Here is an 18,173-nt window from a genome sequence, read left to right on the forward strand (position 1 = left end):
CATGCTAGTTCGACTGTGTGATGAATATTCTCTTGTATTAAAACTTTACAATTGTGTAAACAAATAGTAAACAGCTGTTTGTGACATTTGTCCATAGATAATCGGTAAACGCATGCGCGCAGCGGTCTCTTTCTAAACAAGACTTCCTTTTCTCACCTTTGCACCGTACTGTGCGGTCGACTGTCTTCGAATTGGAATTGGAATTGCCGTCAATTCCTGTTTCGCGTTGTTGGTGGTTGCTTGCTTCTCTACGTAGTGCGCACGAACTTTGTTTTTGTGTTAAAAATAATATGCCTTTTATTTCCAAAGACTGGCGATCGCCAGGCGAAGAGTGGGTGAAAACTGAAGAAGGATGGGAAAAGAAAAAAGTGCTAGAATGCACAGCACCGAGGTAAGAACGCGTTGCAAAACAAACTCCTTTGTTCGCAATTAGTTCGATTTGTGCATGTAGCGTTCTAACGTTTATAATATAATGCTTTACATAACATTGTTGTTTTGATTGTGCATAGTTTTTGTATTTTGTTTTGCAGATATGCCGCTATATCTAACTTTAATAACATGGAAGAGAAGCAACATAAATGGTGAGTGTCGCACGGTTACCTTTCGCTTATCCGATCAGCTGTTTGTGTTATTGTCGCGATACTTATTGATTTTCAAGATTGCGTGTCTGCGTATCACACAAGCATGTAGTATTTATTTAGTACGCATTTAAACAAGAGAATCATTTATAACTCAATATATAAACACTTCTCACCTAAATAAGTATACAAGCATATCTAAGCATATGCGTTACGCAAATACTAACTTTCACTGAATACGCGACGTTCCCCTTTGTTTCCTTCCTCGTTTTTAATGAATTATGAATCGTCACATTATAATTTCATTACAAATTTTCTGATTATCATTTTATTATTGTTCTTTACTGCATATGATAATGAACATAAGCGTTAAATAAAACTTTATTTTGATTTATTTCTTCGGAATAAAAGTTGTTGAAGAATGTAAATTCGATGATGATTCTTTAAAAATCTCCGTCCTATTAATTACTTATAATCTTTTAGATTTAATCTGAAATAGGTAAAAAAGAACGTTCCATTTATCGAGAAATCTTTTTGCGAGAAGAACCTTGACATGTGAGTAAAATAGGGCATCATGAACAGTGGGTCCTTGGTACTCTCCCAACGGAAACGATGGCACTGCGTACACTGAAACACTTTGAACGAAGCCTTTTTATAACAAAATATTTAAAAAAAGTATTAAAATAGTCCATCCCTTATGATACTTAAATATATTAGTCTCGTGATTTCCATTTATTCCACAGACTTTGGACCATCTCTAGATTTTCTTTACTGCTAGTATTATTCATGAATTACTGCAGATTTATTTTTAAAGTTAACTAAGAAAAACTATGTTAATACTGTAAATAAGTACAGCGTTCAGTATTTACTGCTAGACGGATATAGTTCTCATATAAATATATTTTTTTTTCATCTATCTTTAATTCTCGGTGTGTCCTAGTTTGTTAAAGTCTTTTTAAAGTAAATTCTGTGGACACATGAATATGTAACGATGTTAATTTTTCGTTCCACATCCCTACCGAGCCAAAATTATTTCTTTGTTGACTGGAAATGTTCCCTTAAATATTTAATGACCTCCATAGAGTTTGACGTTGGACTAAAGTGTCGTTTTTTTTCTGACATATATCCTGCTTAATAAAATAAGGTTTGAAAACATCTTCTAAATGTAAAAAGGTAGTAATTGAAATAAACATATCGTACCTATTCGGTTATTTTTTTCGAGCGAGGCCATAGAGTAAGTAGCCAAGGAAAAAATAAAGCAGAAAATGACAATTAAGTGTTACAATAAGTAGGTATCATACCTAATGTATTTTTAATAAACATTAAATACAAACCTAAAACAATAAACTGTACTAGTACAGAAATAAAAAAAACATACATATTTGGCAAAGAGATTTTCCCTGTTAGCAACAAGTAATAAAAGCAAAATGCTGCCTAAAAATGTACAGGGGCAATATTTACTTGGCTGAGCAAAAGCGGGGTAAACACGAATCTGTTTTGGATCTGGGTCAGGTCGACTGTTCGGTCGGCGCTGGTCGACGTTACGAAATAGGAAGACGAATATTGTGAATTTACATTTTTAATTGAAACAGTGAGAAATTATATAAATGTTGCAGGTTTGTTGTTAAGTTCAACGTAATAAGAAACTTTAAAGTGGGTTATAACATGTTTGAACTTTGAAAGCCAGAAAGATGTCGCTTAAATGGACCGTACCACAGAATATTATGTCTAACATATAACCTTACATATTCAACGATTATAAAAATAGAGTTCAATATAAGTTTTAATTCTTCTTTTAACCTGCATGTCAGGTTAAAGTCATTTCCCGAAACTAAATGCGTTTAATTAATTGTCGTCCGTGTTATTTATTTTTGTCCCAAAGTCCTCCGCCTACACTTAAATAAGGAAATGCCTTGTCTCACTCAAACACGTTCACGAAATCTTTTAAAAACAAAAGTTTTTTTTTCTTCATGTTGAGCGTTTTATCCTATTTTTTAACATTTTGCTTTTCAATTCCATTTTCAAAACATTAATGTTAGAATTTTAGATTAGATTCTATGTTTAGTTTTGAGAATTTAGCTATTTACTAAATTTGCTATATGAACTTACCTGAATCATCATAAAAAGCGAATTTTTCTTTGTTAAAATTTCTATCAAAAGAGAAAAATGGAGTGAACCACAATTGTACCCTGTTAATAATAAAAATTGCAATGAAAAAAAGTAACACATTATTTTATGAATCCATATTAACTATAAGTGTTTTGAAAACTTAGTATTTATTACCGTTGACGTTTTTAAGGATGTATTTAAAACTGTTCGTTCTTTAATTATCGTTTCGTGAAACGGAACTAATACGTCAATGTTACATTTTTATGAAAACCCCGCCTAACAAACACGCTATACAAAGTAAAAGTTGAAAAAAAAATGTATTTCACTTTTTTCTTTTTAAATTTTTAATGGCTTTATTTGCCTTTTGTTAACAAATACAATTATTTATATTATATAAAAATAATTAACGCGCCGTCAATTTAATCAAGGAATAGTTTAGTTAATTAATAGGCCACTGGAACATAAGTTTATCAATAATATTGATAAAGTATCAAAACAAAACGATTTAACATAAACACGTATATAAAAGCAGATTATGCGTAATCCTCTTTGTTTTGACTCAATTCCAGGTCATTGCACTTTAACGCGTAGGAATTAGCATCTCGTTAAAATGCAAAATACATAGATTTTTTTTGAAGTCTTGACTTTTATTATATTACTAACTGTCGCCCGTGACTCCGTCCGCGTGGAATTAAAAACGAAACATAATTAGTAGCCTATGTATTGTTCTTCTGTTCTATATGTATGCCAAATTTTTGATCCGCTTGGCCGTTCTGGTGATACCTTCAAACATCCATCCATCTATTCATCTAAACATTCGCATTTATAATAGTAATATAATAAACTCGATAATATTGTAAGCGAATTTGATTTCTTATCTGTATATGTTATTTATGTATTTTTAAATTATCCCTTGATTAGTGAGATAATAAGCGAAACTCTTCGTAAAATGATAGTATTTTCATTCGCCATTCGATACGTTACTTTCTAATAGTCAGTTCCAAGTGGGTAATCTAATAATTACATAGAAATCTAGTACATGTTTAATGGAAATTTCTTTCAACATACTATCAAAATGGCACAAAATCTAGTCTACATCAACTATCAAAGAGGTAAAACTCGCTTTTTTCTATGATTTATTTGTCTACAAAGAAACTATACTACAGTACGGATTTCCGATCACGTGGTTTAGGGTTCGAATCTCGTTATTTGGCTATTGTCGTATAATATAATAACATAAGCCTAAAGTTTACTTGGAAATATTACAAGCAATGTAAAATTAACAAAAGCTATTAACATTATTATTAAATTAAAAAAAAAGTAGTAATGGAATAAGAAATGTGTTTATAATGATCATCTGTTTAAAATATTTTCTTTATATTGAAACGGCTAATATAGTGAGTGTTTAGCCGTTTTTATATAAGTTTATTAAAACAAAAGTTTGAAAAATTTAAAATATTTTCCACTAAATTTTATAGCTTTCTATCAGGGTCGCTGAGTAGTCTGGAGAACGTTAGAGATTGAAATTGCTTGTAAAATCTCATTATAAGTTTTCGCGTCAGCGGCCTTATCTTTCGGAAATTCGCTTTCCAACGTTCAGATGCGATTATTTGCTTATTTTCATAAATTCACAATCATTCTTCACAATCTCTTTCTGCAACAACAATATGTATGCAATATGGAACATTACCATGTTCTTTAAAATATGACTTACTGCGGGTTTCTAAGACTAAAATCCTAGTTTAAAACACATTGTTATCTTTTTTTTTCAAAGATAAAGACAGGGATGATGATATGCCTTATACAGAGATTTCGGTCTCAAAAACCAATGCTGAATCTGGTTTTTAGAAGTCAATACTTTTTTATTAGTCCCCGTTACAATATCTATACTTATAGATATGCTTAAATATTTACATGAATAAAAAATTAAAATAAATTAACAAAAATTGAATAATTCCTTTTAAAGCATATTAGATAATTGTAACCGATATTGAGCACGCAAAAAACTTCCGATTGCGAATAATTACCGAATACCACAGTTTCCGTACGAATCCGGCCCTGACCTATATTTATGTAGGTTGCCAGTATTGCCGAGTTGTTTTATCTTATTTTTGATAGATTCACTGCAGATTACTACGACTATTTGAAAAAATTATAAGAGATCAAATACATATACGTTTACAGATTTTAAAGTATTACGTCTTATGAATGCGATAGTTGTTTGTTGGCGAAGATTTCTTGTACTATGTAGTATATTATCTACAAAAAAAGACTTCCCATTAATAAACATTCTAATCTTTCTTTGTTTAAAAAGAAATTAAAGGAAACAAAAATCGTTGTAAGGTTATTTTTTAAACTGCACACAAACACGCTGTTTTCATCAGCCTGTAGTTCATATTATAAAGAGAAAAAATGTTTGTTTCCATTGCATACTTTATTAAATACTTTATCAACTAAAACGTCGATCTAAACATGCTGAAGTAGGTCACATCGTATGTCTGTCATAATTCATCGCACAAGCGATTGATATTAAATTCTCCTGACAAAGCCGCAACGTTCAACAGACTATTGTGTGTGTAAATGAGTTTCAGAGACTCAATACTAGTGCAAATTCTGTGCAAAATGCTCTGGAAAATTGTTATTAACTTACGTAATTGTTTTGTTTTGATTATCCCTGCAACCTGTAACCGTGAACACAGACATAATAATTGTGTTAAAATATGCTGTTGTCTTTGTTTGATTAAAGAGATTGAGAGAGATAGCAATATGTTTTTACCCGACTAAATTAGGAGGATAACGTTTTTGCGTTTAGTGGATTGTATATTGAACTGATTTTAACGAGTAAGGTGTTCTTTTCGGCCAAGTGTCAAAGAGACAGGTTTTAGTCAATGTTTTTATACTTGTTTTTCGACGGTAGAAACTCACCGTACCAATTGTCAGTCTACTAATTTCAACTAACGCTTTAACAAAGTTAAATAACTCACAGCACTAGTTGTTCATTAGTTGCCGAAACTCGAGCGTTTACCAACGTTCTAATTAATATTACGTCGTATTTAGTTGTGTTTTGTTTTGTAACTTAATTCCTACGTATATAATGATTTTATTTATGTTTAACGTTTAAAATTTTAATTGTTAAACTATCACGTAATGGTCATTGAGACAAGGCTTTTATATTGTTACCTAATTAGAAAAAAAAATCGTTTACAAGCTCATAAAAGTACAAATGTACATGTATTTGCCTATTAGATGTCTGCCTATAGAATTTTAGAGCCCCTATCCAGAAAATATATTTTTTAAATTATCATCTTCTTGACACGTGTCATTCAGTTTACGAACGACGCAATAATAGTCGCATTAGACACAATAACGTTGGCGGAATGCCATTTTTTAAGGGCTACGATTGTACTATAAATTTAAGGTAACTTTTTAACTATACTTAATGTCACGGTAGTTAGTTTTTATGTTAATTCTATAATTAATAATTTTGTAAATCCGATTATTCTAGATTTTTTTTTAGAAAATATGACCTCTATATAATGAAAATTAACGATGAAAGTATTTTCAAAATTGCATTTGTAGTTCTAGCGTAGTTCCAAAGTTACAAACAACAAAGGAATCTTTATCTTATAAAACTGCCATAAAATGTACTTGAATAGATTTATAAATATTTGTTACGTAAATAATCAAATAGTTCCATGTTATGACATTCTTTATCGGTTATTGCTTCCTTTTAGTTCCGTAATGGTAATGTATAATGTCATCCAAAGTTTATGGCTGCTCGCATGTTCTACCAAACGATTTCAGTGATTGAATAAAACTCGAAAATTCTTTAATGTTTCTGTTAAAAACTGTTTTGTAACTAAATTAGTATCAGTGTATAACACAAATAAAAAAATGGCATTCATAATACCGTAATGGCGGGTATGTATTGGATTTGTCGTCCCACCCTTAATTTAATTTGAGTTTTGAATCGAAACGAGATATAAAGCGAGATGAGAGAGAATCTCGAACCCACCTAAAAAGTCTGAGAGACGGTGGTTTAAAGTCCGAGCAGCCATATCGTTTGAATGTTATTATACTATCGAGACGTAGCTGCATTGAAGTCTGATTTAAATCCATTGGCAGTGTGCCAGCTGCCACGCGAGTGCCCCACTCGACGCCCTGATGCTCCTTTAACGATGCCACGAATATCTTTATGTCTGTTGTTTCGTATTTGGTTATAACAGTAAAGATATCTAAATTATCATTATTATTTATGTACGAAATGATTGATGTTTTACATCTTACTCATCTTTGTGAGATTATTCTAACTAAACAAAGCTTACGCATAATAAGTTGGGAGTTGCAACAGGAATACAAAACAGACGTATTCATCCAATAGACCCTGGCCTTGTCACCTGAGTGACAGCAAATACTGGGCTGTTATTGAAATGGCCTCGTCTAACATATGCCACTGCCACTGTCATATTTCGATTAAACAATCTGAACCCTATTACTATTTGATTAGTCGAGAACATTCAATAGAAATCATTTATCATTGCACTATCTATAAGTGTAGAAAACACTCGTAGTTGAAGAAGCTCTAATTAGGAAGCGTACAATGCACTTAATCACGAACATTTATTATTTCATTTTAAAATAATCTATGCCGAATCACTAAAATGAAGACAGAATTGTTATTTCTCACATAAAAGTTTGCAAGAGCCGCGGAGGGCGCGTAAAATAATTTTGCAAACTAAGGAGGTCGAATTATGAAGTTAGATAAATACTGTCATAGAGTAAACACGATCAGAGACGTCATAATAAGCAGTTGTGAGTGAAAAGCGGAAGGCCTCGGACGGGAGCGAATGCGATGCACTGCTGTTCTATTTCCAGATCTCGTTGCGACATACAGCAGCCATTATAGCCATTCGATACCAGACATTTGATACAGATAAATCTACGTACATTATAATATGCAGACGTTAGCGATCAGTCACGACTACGCATGAGGGACAAAACATAAACACGCTGGTCAGTCTTTTGAAAGATCACTTTTACTAAGCTTATCTATACCTTTTATGCACATAAAAATATTGTTTATCAGATGTGTTTTCAAAAAAACAACCAAAGTATTAAAATTACACATTTTAATTGTACTTGTGTTTAATTTAATAAGAAAAAAATATTCTAATTAAAAATAATAAATAGGAGCGAATAAAACATTGTACTAACATTTATTAACAAGTGCGGTTTCTGTTGCGGTTTTCCCGGCGGAGGACGAGGTCGTTTGGATAGAATGTCATGTCCATGACTTTTGTTTGTGCGAAATTAAATATTTTTTCATTTCTTTCGCCTTTAGTATACGAGATAATAATATTTTTAACTAGCATTCGCCCGCGACTGCGTCAGTGCAATTTTAAAACGTTTGAGGACAGGCACAGACAGGCAATCTGTTTTTTATTCTCGATATTATATTCAGGCACTGTATCTTTATTGTTTTGTACAATGGTCGTAACTATGTAAGAGAAAGGTTCAAGACAGGCCAAAGACTAAAATAACTGTGACTATAATAACTGGAATGTTAACCACTAAACATTTAGTCAAATTAATCGCAAAAATTAATTTGCGTGATAATTTATCTCGACACGCACAGTCCAATGGCAACAAGAATAAACGTAGTGATTCATGCTTTGTTTACGTTGTTACGAAAGTAAAATTCGATAGCAGACAGCGCGTCTACTCTTTGCCGTTTTAACTTTGGCGGGAAAAGTGATTTGACAGATATAGAAATTTAAAAGTTCGGATATCTTATTCTTATGAATATTTATTTATTTTATCATTATTCAATACAAAAAAATATATCTCTTGCCTAACTGTATTTATTATTAAATGGATTGAAATAAACTGTGCTACTGATTCGTATTACTAATAAGTAAACTAACAAACCCAAAACCTAGAGAAGCTGGCACTATTCATCCTAACAGCAGTTTAAGGTGCAAATACACCTAAAAGACTGAATCATACCAGATGCGAATAATTTATTCCACCTTTAGTTCAACCTCGGTTTGCCTTACCATGCCCAACACAAGACGGGTTGGATTATATTCGTACAAATAACCCTCTGTTCTCTTTGAGTTTATTAATACGCACGGAAACGGCGATCGCACTTTAAATAATGTAAAATTAACCTTATGGTCAAGTGATAAAATTGCAAATTGTGGATGCAGGCACTGCTTAAGTTTGAGAAGCATACGCATTCGTATGTATTCTGTAGAATACATATGTTGCTTCAAGCATACATATGCTTGTTATAGTATATAGCAAAGTTCTTGCGCTTGACTGCGAACTCTCATAACACTTGACATCTTGTGTGTATCCTTCAACTAACACTGTTCCTCGAGCAAAATCTTATGTTAAAAAATCCTACGTTACATATTATGTTGATAAAAATCTTATACAACGTCTGGTTTATATCGTTTTGCTGGTGATTTCAATAATAATTCCGGATTTACTATGTTTTTTTAACTCCACACTTGTAACTGCCGTAATGTAATGTGACAGTTTTTGACAAGACTTGTCTATGACATTGACTTTTTTTTTCTAAATCCGTAACACTTCAATTATATTAAATAGGGTTTTACATTGTACAATTCTGCCAGATATGTGTAAACTTTTATTATTCAAATAAAATCGTTTAATCTTTAACATTTTTCTTCTCTAGTAATGCACGGAGCGGAATATGGCATTGCTGCAGTTAGATAACTTTTCTATGAATATATTATACTAGCAAATTTGAATATAACTTGATTTATATCTACCGTTGTTCTCGAATAATGTGAAGAGTTTTAAAAATTGTAATGATTCCTATAAATTTTGGAGAATTGGTGATGACACTTGAATATAAACTCGTCTATTACGTCCCAATCTATCACGGCCGTAACCATTAATCGATCCAAAATTAAATATAATTACCGAGATGAAAAATGGATCGATCGCTAAACTAACCTATCAAATTTATCATTTTATTTTTCAATCAAAAATGAGAAGTTTTCGATTATTGTATTCAGCCGGATTAGTCATCTCGATTGATAAATATTGAAAGCGCACGTAACATCATTTCATTATTCAAATCATATTTGCAATGGAAATCGTTTCGTTAAACGAACGTGATCTTTCTACACTGGTTCAATTTGAAAGACGTCGCAAATCTAAAATGTGAACGACCTGCAAACCGTTGCTGTACCGACCAATCTAACATGAACCATATTTCTTCCCTTGTTAAGTATAGACTAGTACTAGGTAAGATGTGGAATAGAGATCATCTTTACTGGTTAATGTTATATCGCTGCACGAGCGTTGTGAAATGCAATACGTGAATGTAATTGATCGTGAAATCTCGTCACGAAAGGGTATTATTTAGATTAGGATGTAATCCATTTTTAATGCGACATTGCTATATGTTTTGTAAAGAATTTATTTCGTTTCTTACAATGTAAAATATAAAGATGTAAACTTATGCGTTGTGGAATAATATAGTCTAAAACATTTAACATGGAATAAGTTCTCAAAAAGTGGCCTCTTGCTTTGATTGTATCAAATAAAATAATACTTATCTTATTCGATGTTTCATTCGGACATATAAAGAATTTATTTTGTACGCGATGTGTATCCAAAACATTCATCTGAAGGCGCTTCGTTTAAGATACGTTTAAGTACATCTGTGGGGACAATGAACAATGGTCGGGCCAAACAAGACCGACGACCTTAGTATTACACGATTCAAACTTTATTGCAGCTCGCAATTTAGAAGACGTTGCGCAAAACACAATTTGAGATATCGTTAGGGATATAAGGATGTCAAAGCTGAGGACATCCCAGCGCTTGCTTTATTGCTCTGCATGCTATGCAAATACCTACAAGCCGCTATTAAGTTTAAATCTTATACCTTCTCACACTGATAGACACTGTTTTTATAAATGTACCGTACAGTCTCTTAGTCTTGTATTCTATTTTATCAGTATAAAATATCAACACTGGCTGCCCATCGCCATTAGGAATCAAGAACTAAAAGGACATGAAACATAGATAAAAAAACAAGAAACATGTCGGTGATTCGTGTCGAGCATTCGTATATTCTATTACGTGGTAGCAATTCTAGAACTTTACCAAGCTGTTCATATGAAATTTTCATGCCTTCGATATAAAAAAAAAACTTTCTAATGACAATAATTGTACCGAAATATACAATGTCAGTTACGGATCGTGTTAATAATTAGGAGAAAGTTTCAAATGATGGCAACATTTTGTCATTTTCCTTTTAACTTACGGAAGAGAAAGCGAAGTGGATATCTCTGTTAGATATATGTTGATTCTAGATTAGTGATTACTCTGTTAAACAGACTGGGGGATGGCCAGATATATATGTAGCCTTTATACGTTACATTTAAAAATACAAATTTATCCTCTTTATTAAATTAAGAGAAATAGACGTTAAATGATAAACATGAATCTTTTCAAACAAATAAGTCCTTATTGCCACACTCGGAGCTGTTAAGTATCTACGCAATGCGCCTTAGGGTAGATTTAGTATTGGAAATTTACATGTACTCTTTATTCATTGAAAGATTGAGTATGGCATATTTAAATTAATTTCTAAGCTGCGATAATTCACAAACTGTTTGATATATGTAAATAATCTATTCATTCACTTGACATCTTCCCCATCCCTATGAGTTTCTCGCCTCCACTTTTAATCAGACATTTTGAAGTACGGCTCAGTACTCCACGCGTCTCGAATATTTCCTGTGCTATGGGAACGAACTACTTTGCACAAGGGAATTATTAATGTAGTTGAGATCAAAAACAAATGTAACATTTAAAATGCTTGAATATTATTTCGCTATATTAACTTTCATTTTAAAAGTAATTAAAATTTTAATAAGCTCATAATACAGACCATTGAAATACTCTTAAAGAGTAAAATACGTAACCTCTTTTATTTCAATTTTTTTCCATTCAAGGGCTGTAAAGGCAAAGGCAACTAGGTCGTACGGTATACGTTTCAATACCTTTTTCATATTTTTTACCGAGCTCTTGATGTCACATGTGCCAGTTAAAATAAATATAAAATAAAAATAAACACACATTTTAAATTAATCCGATTACGACAGAGACGTGTTTTAAATAATTGACCTATTCACCGTCATAACCAAGAAATTCATGGTATAAAACATTTTTTAATACAAACTTAATTATTTAAATAGAAAGAAGTTAAGGAAGCGTTATTTATCATGTTTTGGTCAAAGTAAATAATTGCGTTAAAAATAATTTGGCCCGGTTAAAATTAAAACGCAGTTGCATTAGCAAAGGGAAGCGACGCGACGCCTTGGCTTTTGGCCAACTTCATTTAGCTAACAACCAATGCTGTATTTTCGCGCCTCTACTGATCAATTCCTGTAAACTTTTAAGATCGAAATGTTGTACTTTAATGCTTTAATTAATAGTTACGCAAATAAAGTTTTAAATTGAAAATTTAACAGGTCATGGAATATTGAAAAATATTTTTAGAATTTTAATATTAAATTCACCTTTTAAGGTGAAACAAGATGAACCCTCTTTGATCCTTTCCACATTACAAAGGCCAACGAAAGCTTTCAGTGAAATGGGCGACGTGCTCTTTTTTATTGTCCTCTTATTTTCTGCCACAGTGACAGCCATTAACGCGCGACTCAAATGACATCCTTAAATAGAACCCGCTTTCTCATCTACTTTACTCGAAAATGATTTTGTGAAACTATTATTCAAGTTTATAAATGGAACAGTTTAAAGTAACCTTTTCAACAGATATCTGAATTCTCGTGGTAAACTTACATATGTAGATTTAATCTAAAGACATTTAGAAAGCCCTAAACAATATTACGCAGGGACTTAACACGTAGATTATTTTAAAGAGAAACTAGGAATCTTCCTTACCTTAATAATATCCTTGACCTATGTCGGAAAGTGATTGCTGACGTCATTAAAGCACATTGTTAAGAAAACAGTGACAGGCGTGGCTAAACCACACCTCCGTGTATATCAGTCTAATCAGGCACTCCCGCACAAAAGGTTGAAGCTATTTTCTTAATTAAATGCCTTCGATAAAAGTAAAGGTATGAAAAGGATCCCTGATTGTTTACAGATATTATGTTGTTGATCTATTAGGTAGATTAGCTAAAAAATCAATCAATTTCTTTCGATTTGTAAGTCAACTCAGTTTGTGTTTTTTATAGGATGCAAGAAGGAGAGGAAGGTGATAAGAGCACATCAGACACTGTGGCTCGAATACCGCCGCACTGTCACATCACTATCAAATGCACAAGAGAGGTAATTTTTTTTATGAATAAAATATAAACTACAAGAAATTGGAATTAGCGATTTTATATTAGTATACAACGTCGTAATGATGCGTGAGATTTAAATAATCATGTGTGATGGAAATATTCATGTCCAACAGTAGTCATGGCATGTTTATAGAAATATAGAATCAGTCATTAATATTTTTTAATAATAAAAAGAGCAGGAAACGAATGGGAGGTCCATTAGTAATAGCCCTTTAATATTCGCAAGACTTATTCATATGCCTTTCGGAAAAAGGGTTTTCAGCATCTATCTATCACGAAAGTAATAACTTCGAACATACTTTTTAAGTCTACACGTTTATCTACTAGCTCTGTCTTCTTAGATCGCGGGCTTCAACGGCCTTTCGGAGGCGGTGCGACGACTGGATTTCTCATCAGCGGTGCGTGATGTGCGTCGCTTTAATTACATCTGTGCTCTACTCGAGCTGCTTCTGGGCGGACAAAGACTGACGCACCTGCCCGGAGCCGCGCAGAAACTGTTGCTTTCTATGTTGGAGCAACTTGCTGACCATGGTAAGTAATTCTATAATAGTTGGAAGGTTAGTTTTAACTTTAAATAATGAATCTTGTAAGATTTTTCTACGCGCAGCGGGGTTAGACAATGTGCATTCGCATCGAAGCGATTCCATAGCGAACTTCAAAAATATATAGAACTGTCAATAACTTTCGAAAAGTCAGATTGTCGCGCGTCTGTACCATAGAATTTTTTTTTTGCACTTTTTCTGCACTTAGTCTAACCCCCCTGGTCTACTCCAGTCCATTGTTTCCTTAAATAAAGTAACGTGTGATAGTGGCGACTTCGAAGCACAACCCGGAGGCGCTGCGTGCGCTGGCGGCGGCACTGGGCGGTGCGCGTGAGGCGGAGCGCCGCGCCTGCTGGGGCCGGCCGCTGGGTTCGCGCGCGCTCTGGCGCCACCACGACCGCGCCATCGCACGCATCACGCGCATCGCACAGGACATACGCATACCTGAGGTACAGTCGAGGACATTTATTTCCTACCCATTTGAGTGCAATGGCATATGCAATTAGGTAACAAAACTGGTCAAACACCAACATACATAGGTACTGGTACTGGCTGAATCAATATTCGTTAACCTAGAGGGAATAGAACGATGTGACGTTTCGATAACATATATTCTTCATTACAATACATATACAATCTTTTTGTGATTTGAATTATTTTGTAACCAGCCGGGGCCCGAGGTGATGCCCAAACTACACGATTTGCCAGAGGAGTGCATCCGAGAGATTATGTTGCGGATATCCGACCACCGGGACTTAGATGTAAGTTAACTTCTTTAAATTATTTTATGAATAAAGTTATTATAATTTGGTCGGTTTTGACTATTTCGAGGTCAATTTTATGCAGATCTTCTGTTATTTGTTCTTATATTTGAATAATGACATTATAATGTGATCGATCGCTAAACCAAACTCACTTTAAATTATTTACTTGAAAAAGTCTAATTTCGGAAATGAATTAGACTGCCCCTAATTAGACTAAGACAATTAACCTCGAATAATAGTTTAATTGTCACGTATGTGTGACAAGGCGGCGTCGTCAGCGTGGAGCGTGATGGCCTCCCTGTGCTCGGAGCGGCGCGTGTGGCGCGAGCTCGTGTTGTTCCACTTCACGCAGCAGCAGCTCAGCACCGTGCTCGCCAAGGACGAGACGGACGTCGACTGGAAGAAGACCTTCCACCAGCTCAGAAAGTAACACCTCCAATGATTTCACGAACTTCTCATTCAGTAACAACAAAATACCTAAGTGCTAATTGTGATAAACAACTCATATTGCATGATTACTCTTAGTCTATTCAATTTTTTTCCGTGTAGATTACAGAGGGTATAATGTTCTTATACATATTAGCATTACTAGTGGCGCACGGAATATAAATAAAACTTAAGCAGCCTTTCTTCCAGTCTATGCTCTTCATCTATGCTAAATTCCAGCGAGATCAGATCAGCCGTTCTACCTCCAGAAACGTCCACAACACGTCTTACAAACGTCCATCCACCATAGTCGCATTTATAATATTAGTAAGCTATAGAATATTGATATGTAAAAATGTATATGTCAGAGTGTACGGTCTGCGCGAGGAGGCGCAGTTCGCGGAGACGCTGTCTCTGTGTCGTCACTGCAAGTGCCTCTTCTGGCGCTCGCTTGGACACCCCTGCATCGCCGACCAGGTCTCCTACATTCTACATTTATGAAATTATTGGCTTTTTTCAATTTACCTATGATGTCAACTTAACAATAAGCTCAAACAAGTCGTCTTTCTCTAAATGACACTTCCCTAGTATTAACTAATAGACCCAAAATTAAATAATAAAATCTGACATTAAAATACCAATCATTAATCAGCCAGCAAATAAAAAGCTGGTTTAAGTCTTTGAAAAGTTCTATAATCTAGTCAAGCACCATATTGATCTACGCAATACGTAATTCTTGCCGTTTTTTATGTTTTTGAATGTTATGTCTTGTGTTTTAGTGTCCAGAGTACCGCGAACGTCTGAAGGAGGCCGGCGGTCCCCTGCCGCCGCACCCCGTGCCGCCCGCAGCATTCCTCAAGTTCTTCTCGCTCTAAATGATAAGCCAAAATGGTCTTTGTGTCTATTGCGGTACGTCATAAACTCGATAAAATCATGCGCTTGAACTGACTGATCAACCAAATTACTGATGCTTCAAGTTTGTATTCTTGAATTGAGCAAAAGGAAAAGTACAGGCAGCTGAAATTTTCTTCTAATTGTTAAAAAATGTTTTAACATGAAGTTGTTGTCTTTGGTTTTTGCGGCATTAACGACGAGGCTTTTGGCCACGACGAAAAATATAGATAGTCTTTGCTATCTTACTATTATTTTTAATAATTTACACGTAATTTTCTTTGTTCCTTTTTATGATATGCGAAAGTATGTGTTCGATGATATAAAAAGCGCATCACAATGAGTGTCTTGCATAAAGTGACTTAATGTTTTTGTATCGTAAATTATATAAAGTATAATGATATTGTAAAATTTTTTTTAATTATTGATTTATAAATGATACCAGTGTTGTACCAAAAGTTTTTTATCATAAAACCTTACAAGTATGCTTGCTTTGTGATATTTTTTACTACAATATGTGTATTTAGTTTTTGTGTTGATGTGTAATGTTTTCCAGTTGATGTTATTAACTTGACCAGATATATAGACAGGACTCGGCAATTAAATTGAATTTAGCCATTCTTAGACTAACTCAAGACTGGCCGTTATCAAATTCACTGCCAACAATATGCTTGCTCTTATCTTATTTACGCCAATAGCCAATATGTTTAAAAATGTCTTGTCCGATTTCTCTAATAAGCCATGCATACAAATCAAAGTTAAATGCTTAACATGAAAATAAACTCCTTAGCAGCCCAGTTTACTGTATAATAAATGTAGATTCTTTCACAAATTTAATTTATAGTTTAAAATTTGTGTGTTAATACTGGCAGTTAAATATTGTAAGTCTAAAATACTATTAAATATTCTGTAATGATAAAGTAAAAGTAGACGTAGTCTGTAGTTGTTAAATGCCTTATGTGAAAAAATATTGCATGTCTTTTATGGTTTATATAAATAGAATGAAACTCTATGGTATTGTAGATTAAAAATTTAAGACTTCATCTTTAATACCGAATTTCGGACTGAGAAATGTAACTGTAGTATAAAAAGAAACATGTTTAAAATTAAAAATATTTAATTAGACAGTAATATAGTAGCAACAATTTTTCCATAAACGTCTGAAAGCAATATTTTTATAAATTACAATTTCAAGATAATATTAATTATTTGTGGCTAATGTTCGTTGCCTGGCAGAGCCTAAAGAAAAATTAACGAAAACTGTTCTGTCCAAATCTATTTTCTTATTAAGTCTGAATTAGATGTAAAACTGTTCTCCATATTGTAGAGTAGTTAAAGTTGTTTATATATTGTGATATTTTAAGATAAATATAACTTTACCTTTTAAGTGTTTGAGTCTCAAGAAGCTAACATTATTATAAGGTATATTTGAATGCAGCTTTCTCACAAGTAGTTCATTTTTATTTTTCTGTGATGATTTTTTTTTGTTTCGTGCAATGGAATTGTTTTTGAACATATGTTTGTGTGTTCAGTCTTTATGGATGTATTTTGAATAAAGTTATTTTAAATACATTATTTAATATTTTATTTCCCTTATAAATAAACAGTAATGCTGTGTAATTAGAACAGAGAGACAAAATCTTCACTGTAAAATCGATAAAGAAGCTTGGACATTTCCCATGATGTTAATAAGTTCTGTGAGTTGTATATATAGCCAAAGCATAATTGAACATTAAAATTTAAATGTTTCAATATGTACACAAAATACTATCATATTATATGAATATTATTTCTTTAACGAAGACAATAAATTCTCAGTATTGCATAAAAGATTCTTTGTACTACTAATGATTACAAAACAATCATATTCACAACATAATATTAATATATTCATTATCAAAATAAGATTACTACATGTTTAGTTGAAGCAGTTCATGATGAACACAAGTCAAGTTAATTCACTTTTAACATTCTCACAATGTCTCACCAAATCTTTCAATTTGTACACTAAATCTTGCAATTGTTGTGTATCACAGGTAAACGTAACATCGTCTTTATCTGTCTTCAAGATAACACTGTACAGCAACTTGTCTGAACCAACTCCGGGCGTATTTGTTAGAGCTTCCAATTTCCATTCCACATCTGTTATTCTTGGTAAGGCGTTTTCATCTGATTGGGGAGTTGACATTATTTATTCTTGGCAATTAGAGCCTCAAATGAAATTTATATGTCACTGCTGCCTACAATAAACATGCTAGATGCTTTATCTTCAATTTCCAAACAAGTTTTATAAATATTCAATTATAAATTAACTTAAAAACATTTTAATCTGGTTCACGTTCACTTTTTAAATTGTCAAAGTAGTGACATTGACATCTTATTCTAAGGCGAGGCGAGGCGGCGAGTTCAAATGTCAATCTTAAGCATAGACAATTTATTTATTTTTCAACTTATAAAACGTCATTTTAAGATCACAATGGTGTCTCTACTGTCGCGCTA

At 33.1% G+C, this 18,173-nt stretch overlaps 1 protein-coding gene across 2 annotated transcripts; it reads left to right on the forward strand.

The window, feature by feature from the left end:
- Positions 1–171: 171 nt before the first annotated feature.
- On the forward strand, positions 172–16,253 carry LOC106121511 (F-box only protein 25). Of its 2 annotated transcripts, XM_013317204.1 has the most exons (9): positions 172–391; positions 531–581; positions 12,941–13,034; positions 13,393–13,582; positions 13,861–14,042; positions 14,262–14,354; positions 14,623–14,783; positions 15,152–15,260; positions 15,563–16,253. In XM_013317204.1, the coding sequence occupies exons 1-9, from the start codon at positions 291–293 to the stop codon at positions 15,656–15,658; spliced, it is 1,077 nt and encodes a 358-aa protein (XP_013172658.1). In that variant the 5' UTR covers positions 172–290; the 3' UTR covers positions 15,659–16,253. The 2 variants fall into 2 exon arrangements, with proteins under 2 accessions (XP_013172658.1, XP_013172659.1); XM_013317205.1 differs by lacking the exon at positions 531–581.
- Positions 16,254–18,173: the final 1,920 nt, after the last annotated feature.

The sequence above is a fragment of the Papilio xuthus genome, unplaced genomic scaffold, assembly GCF_000836235.2.
Source record: "Papilio xuthus unplaced genomic scaffold, Pxut_1.1 DF826945.1, whole genome shotgun sequence".
NCBI lineage: Eukaryota > Metazoa > Arthropoda > Insecta > Lepidoptera > Papilionidae > Papilio > Papilio xuthus.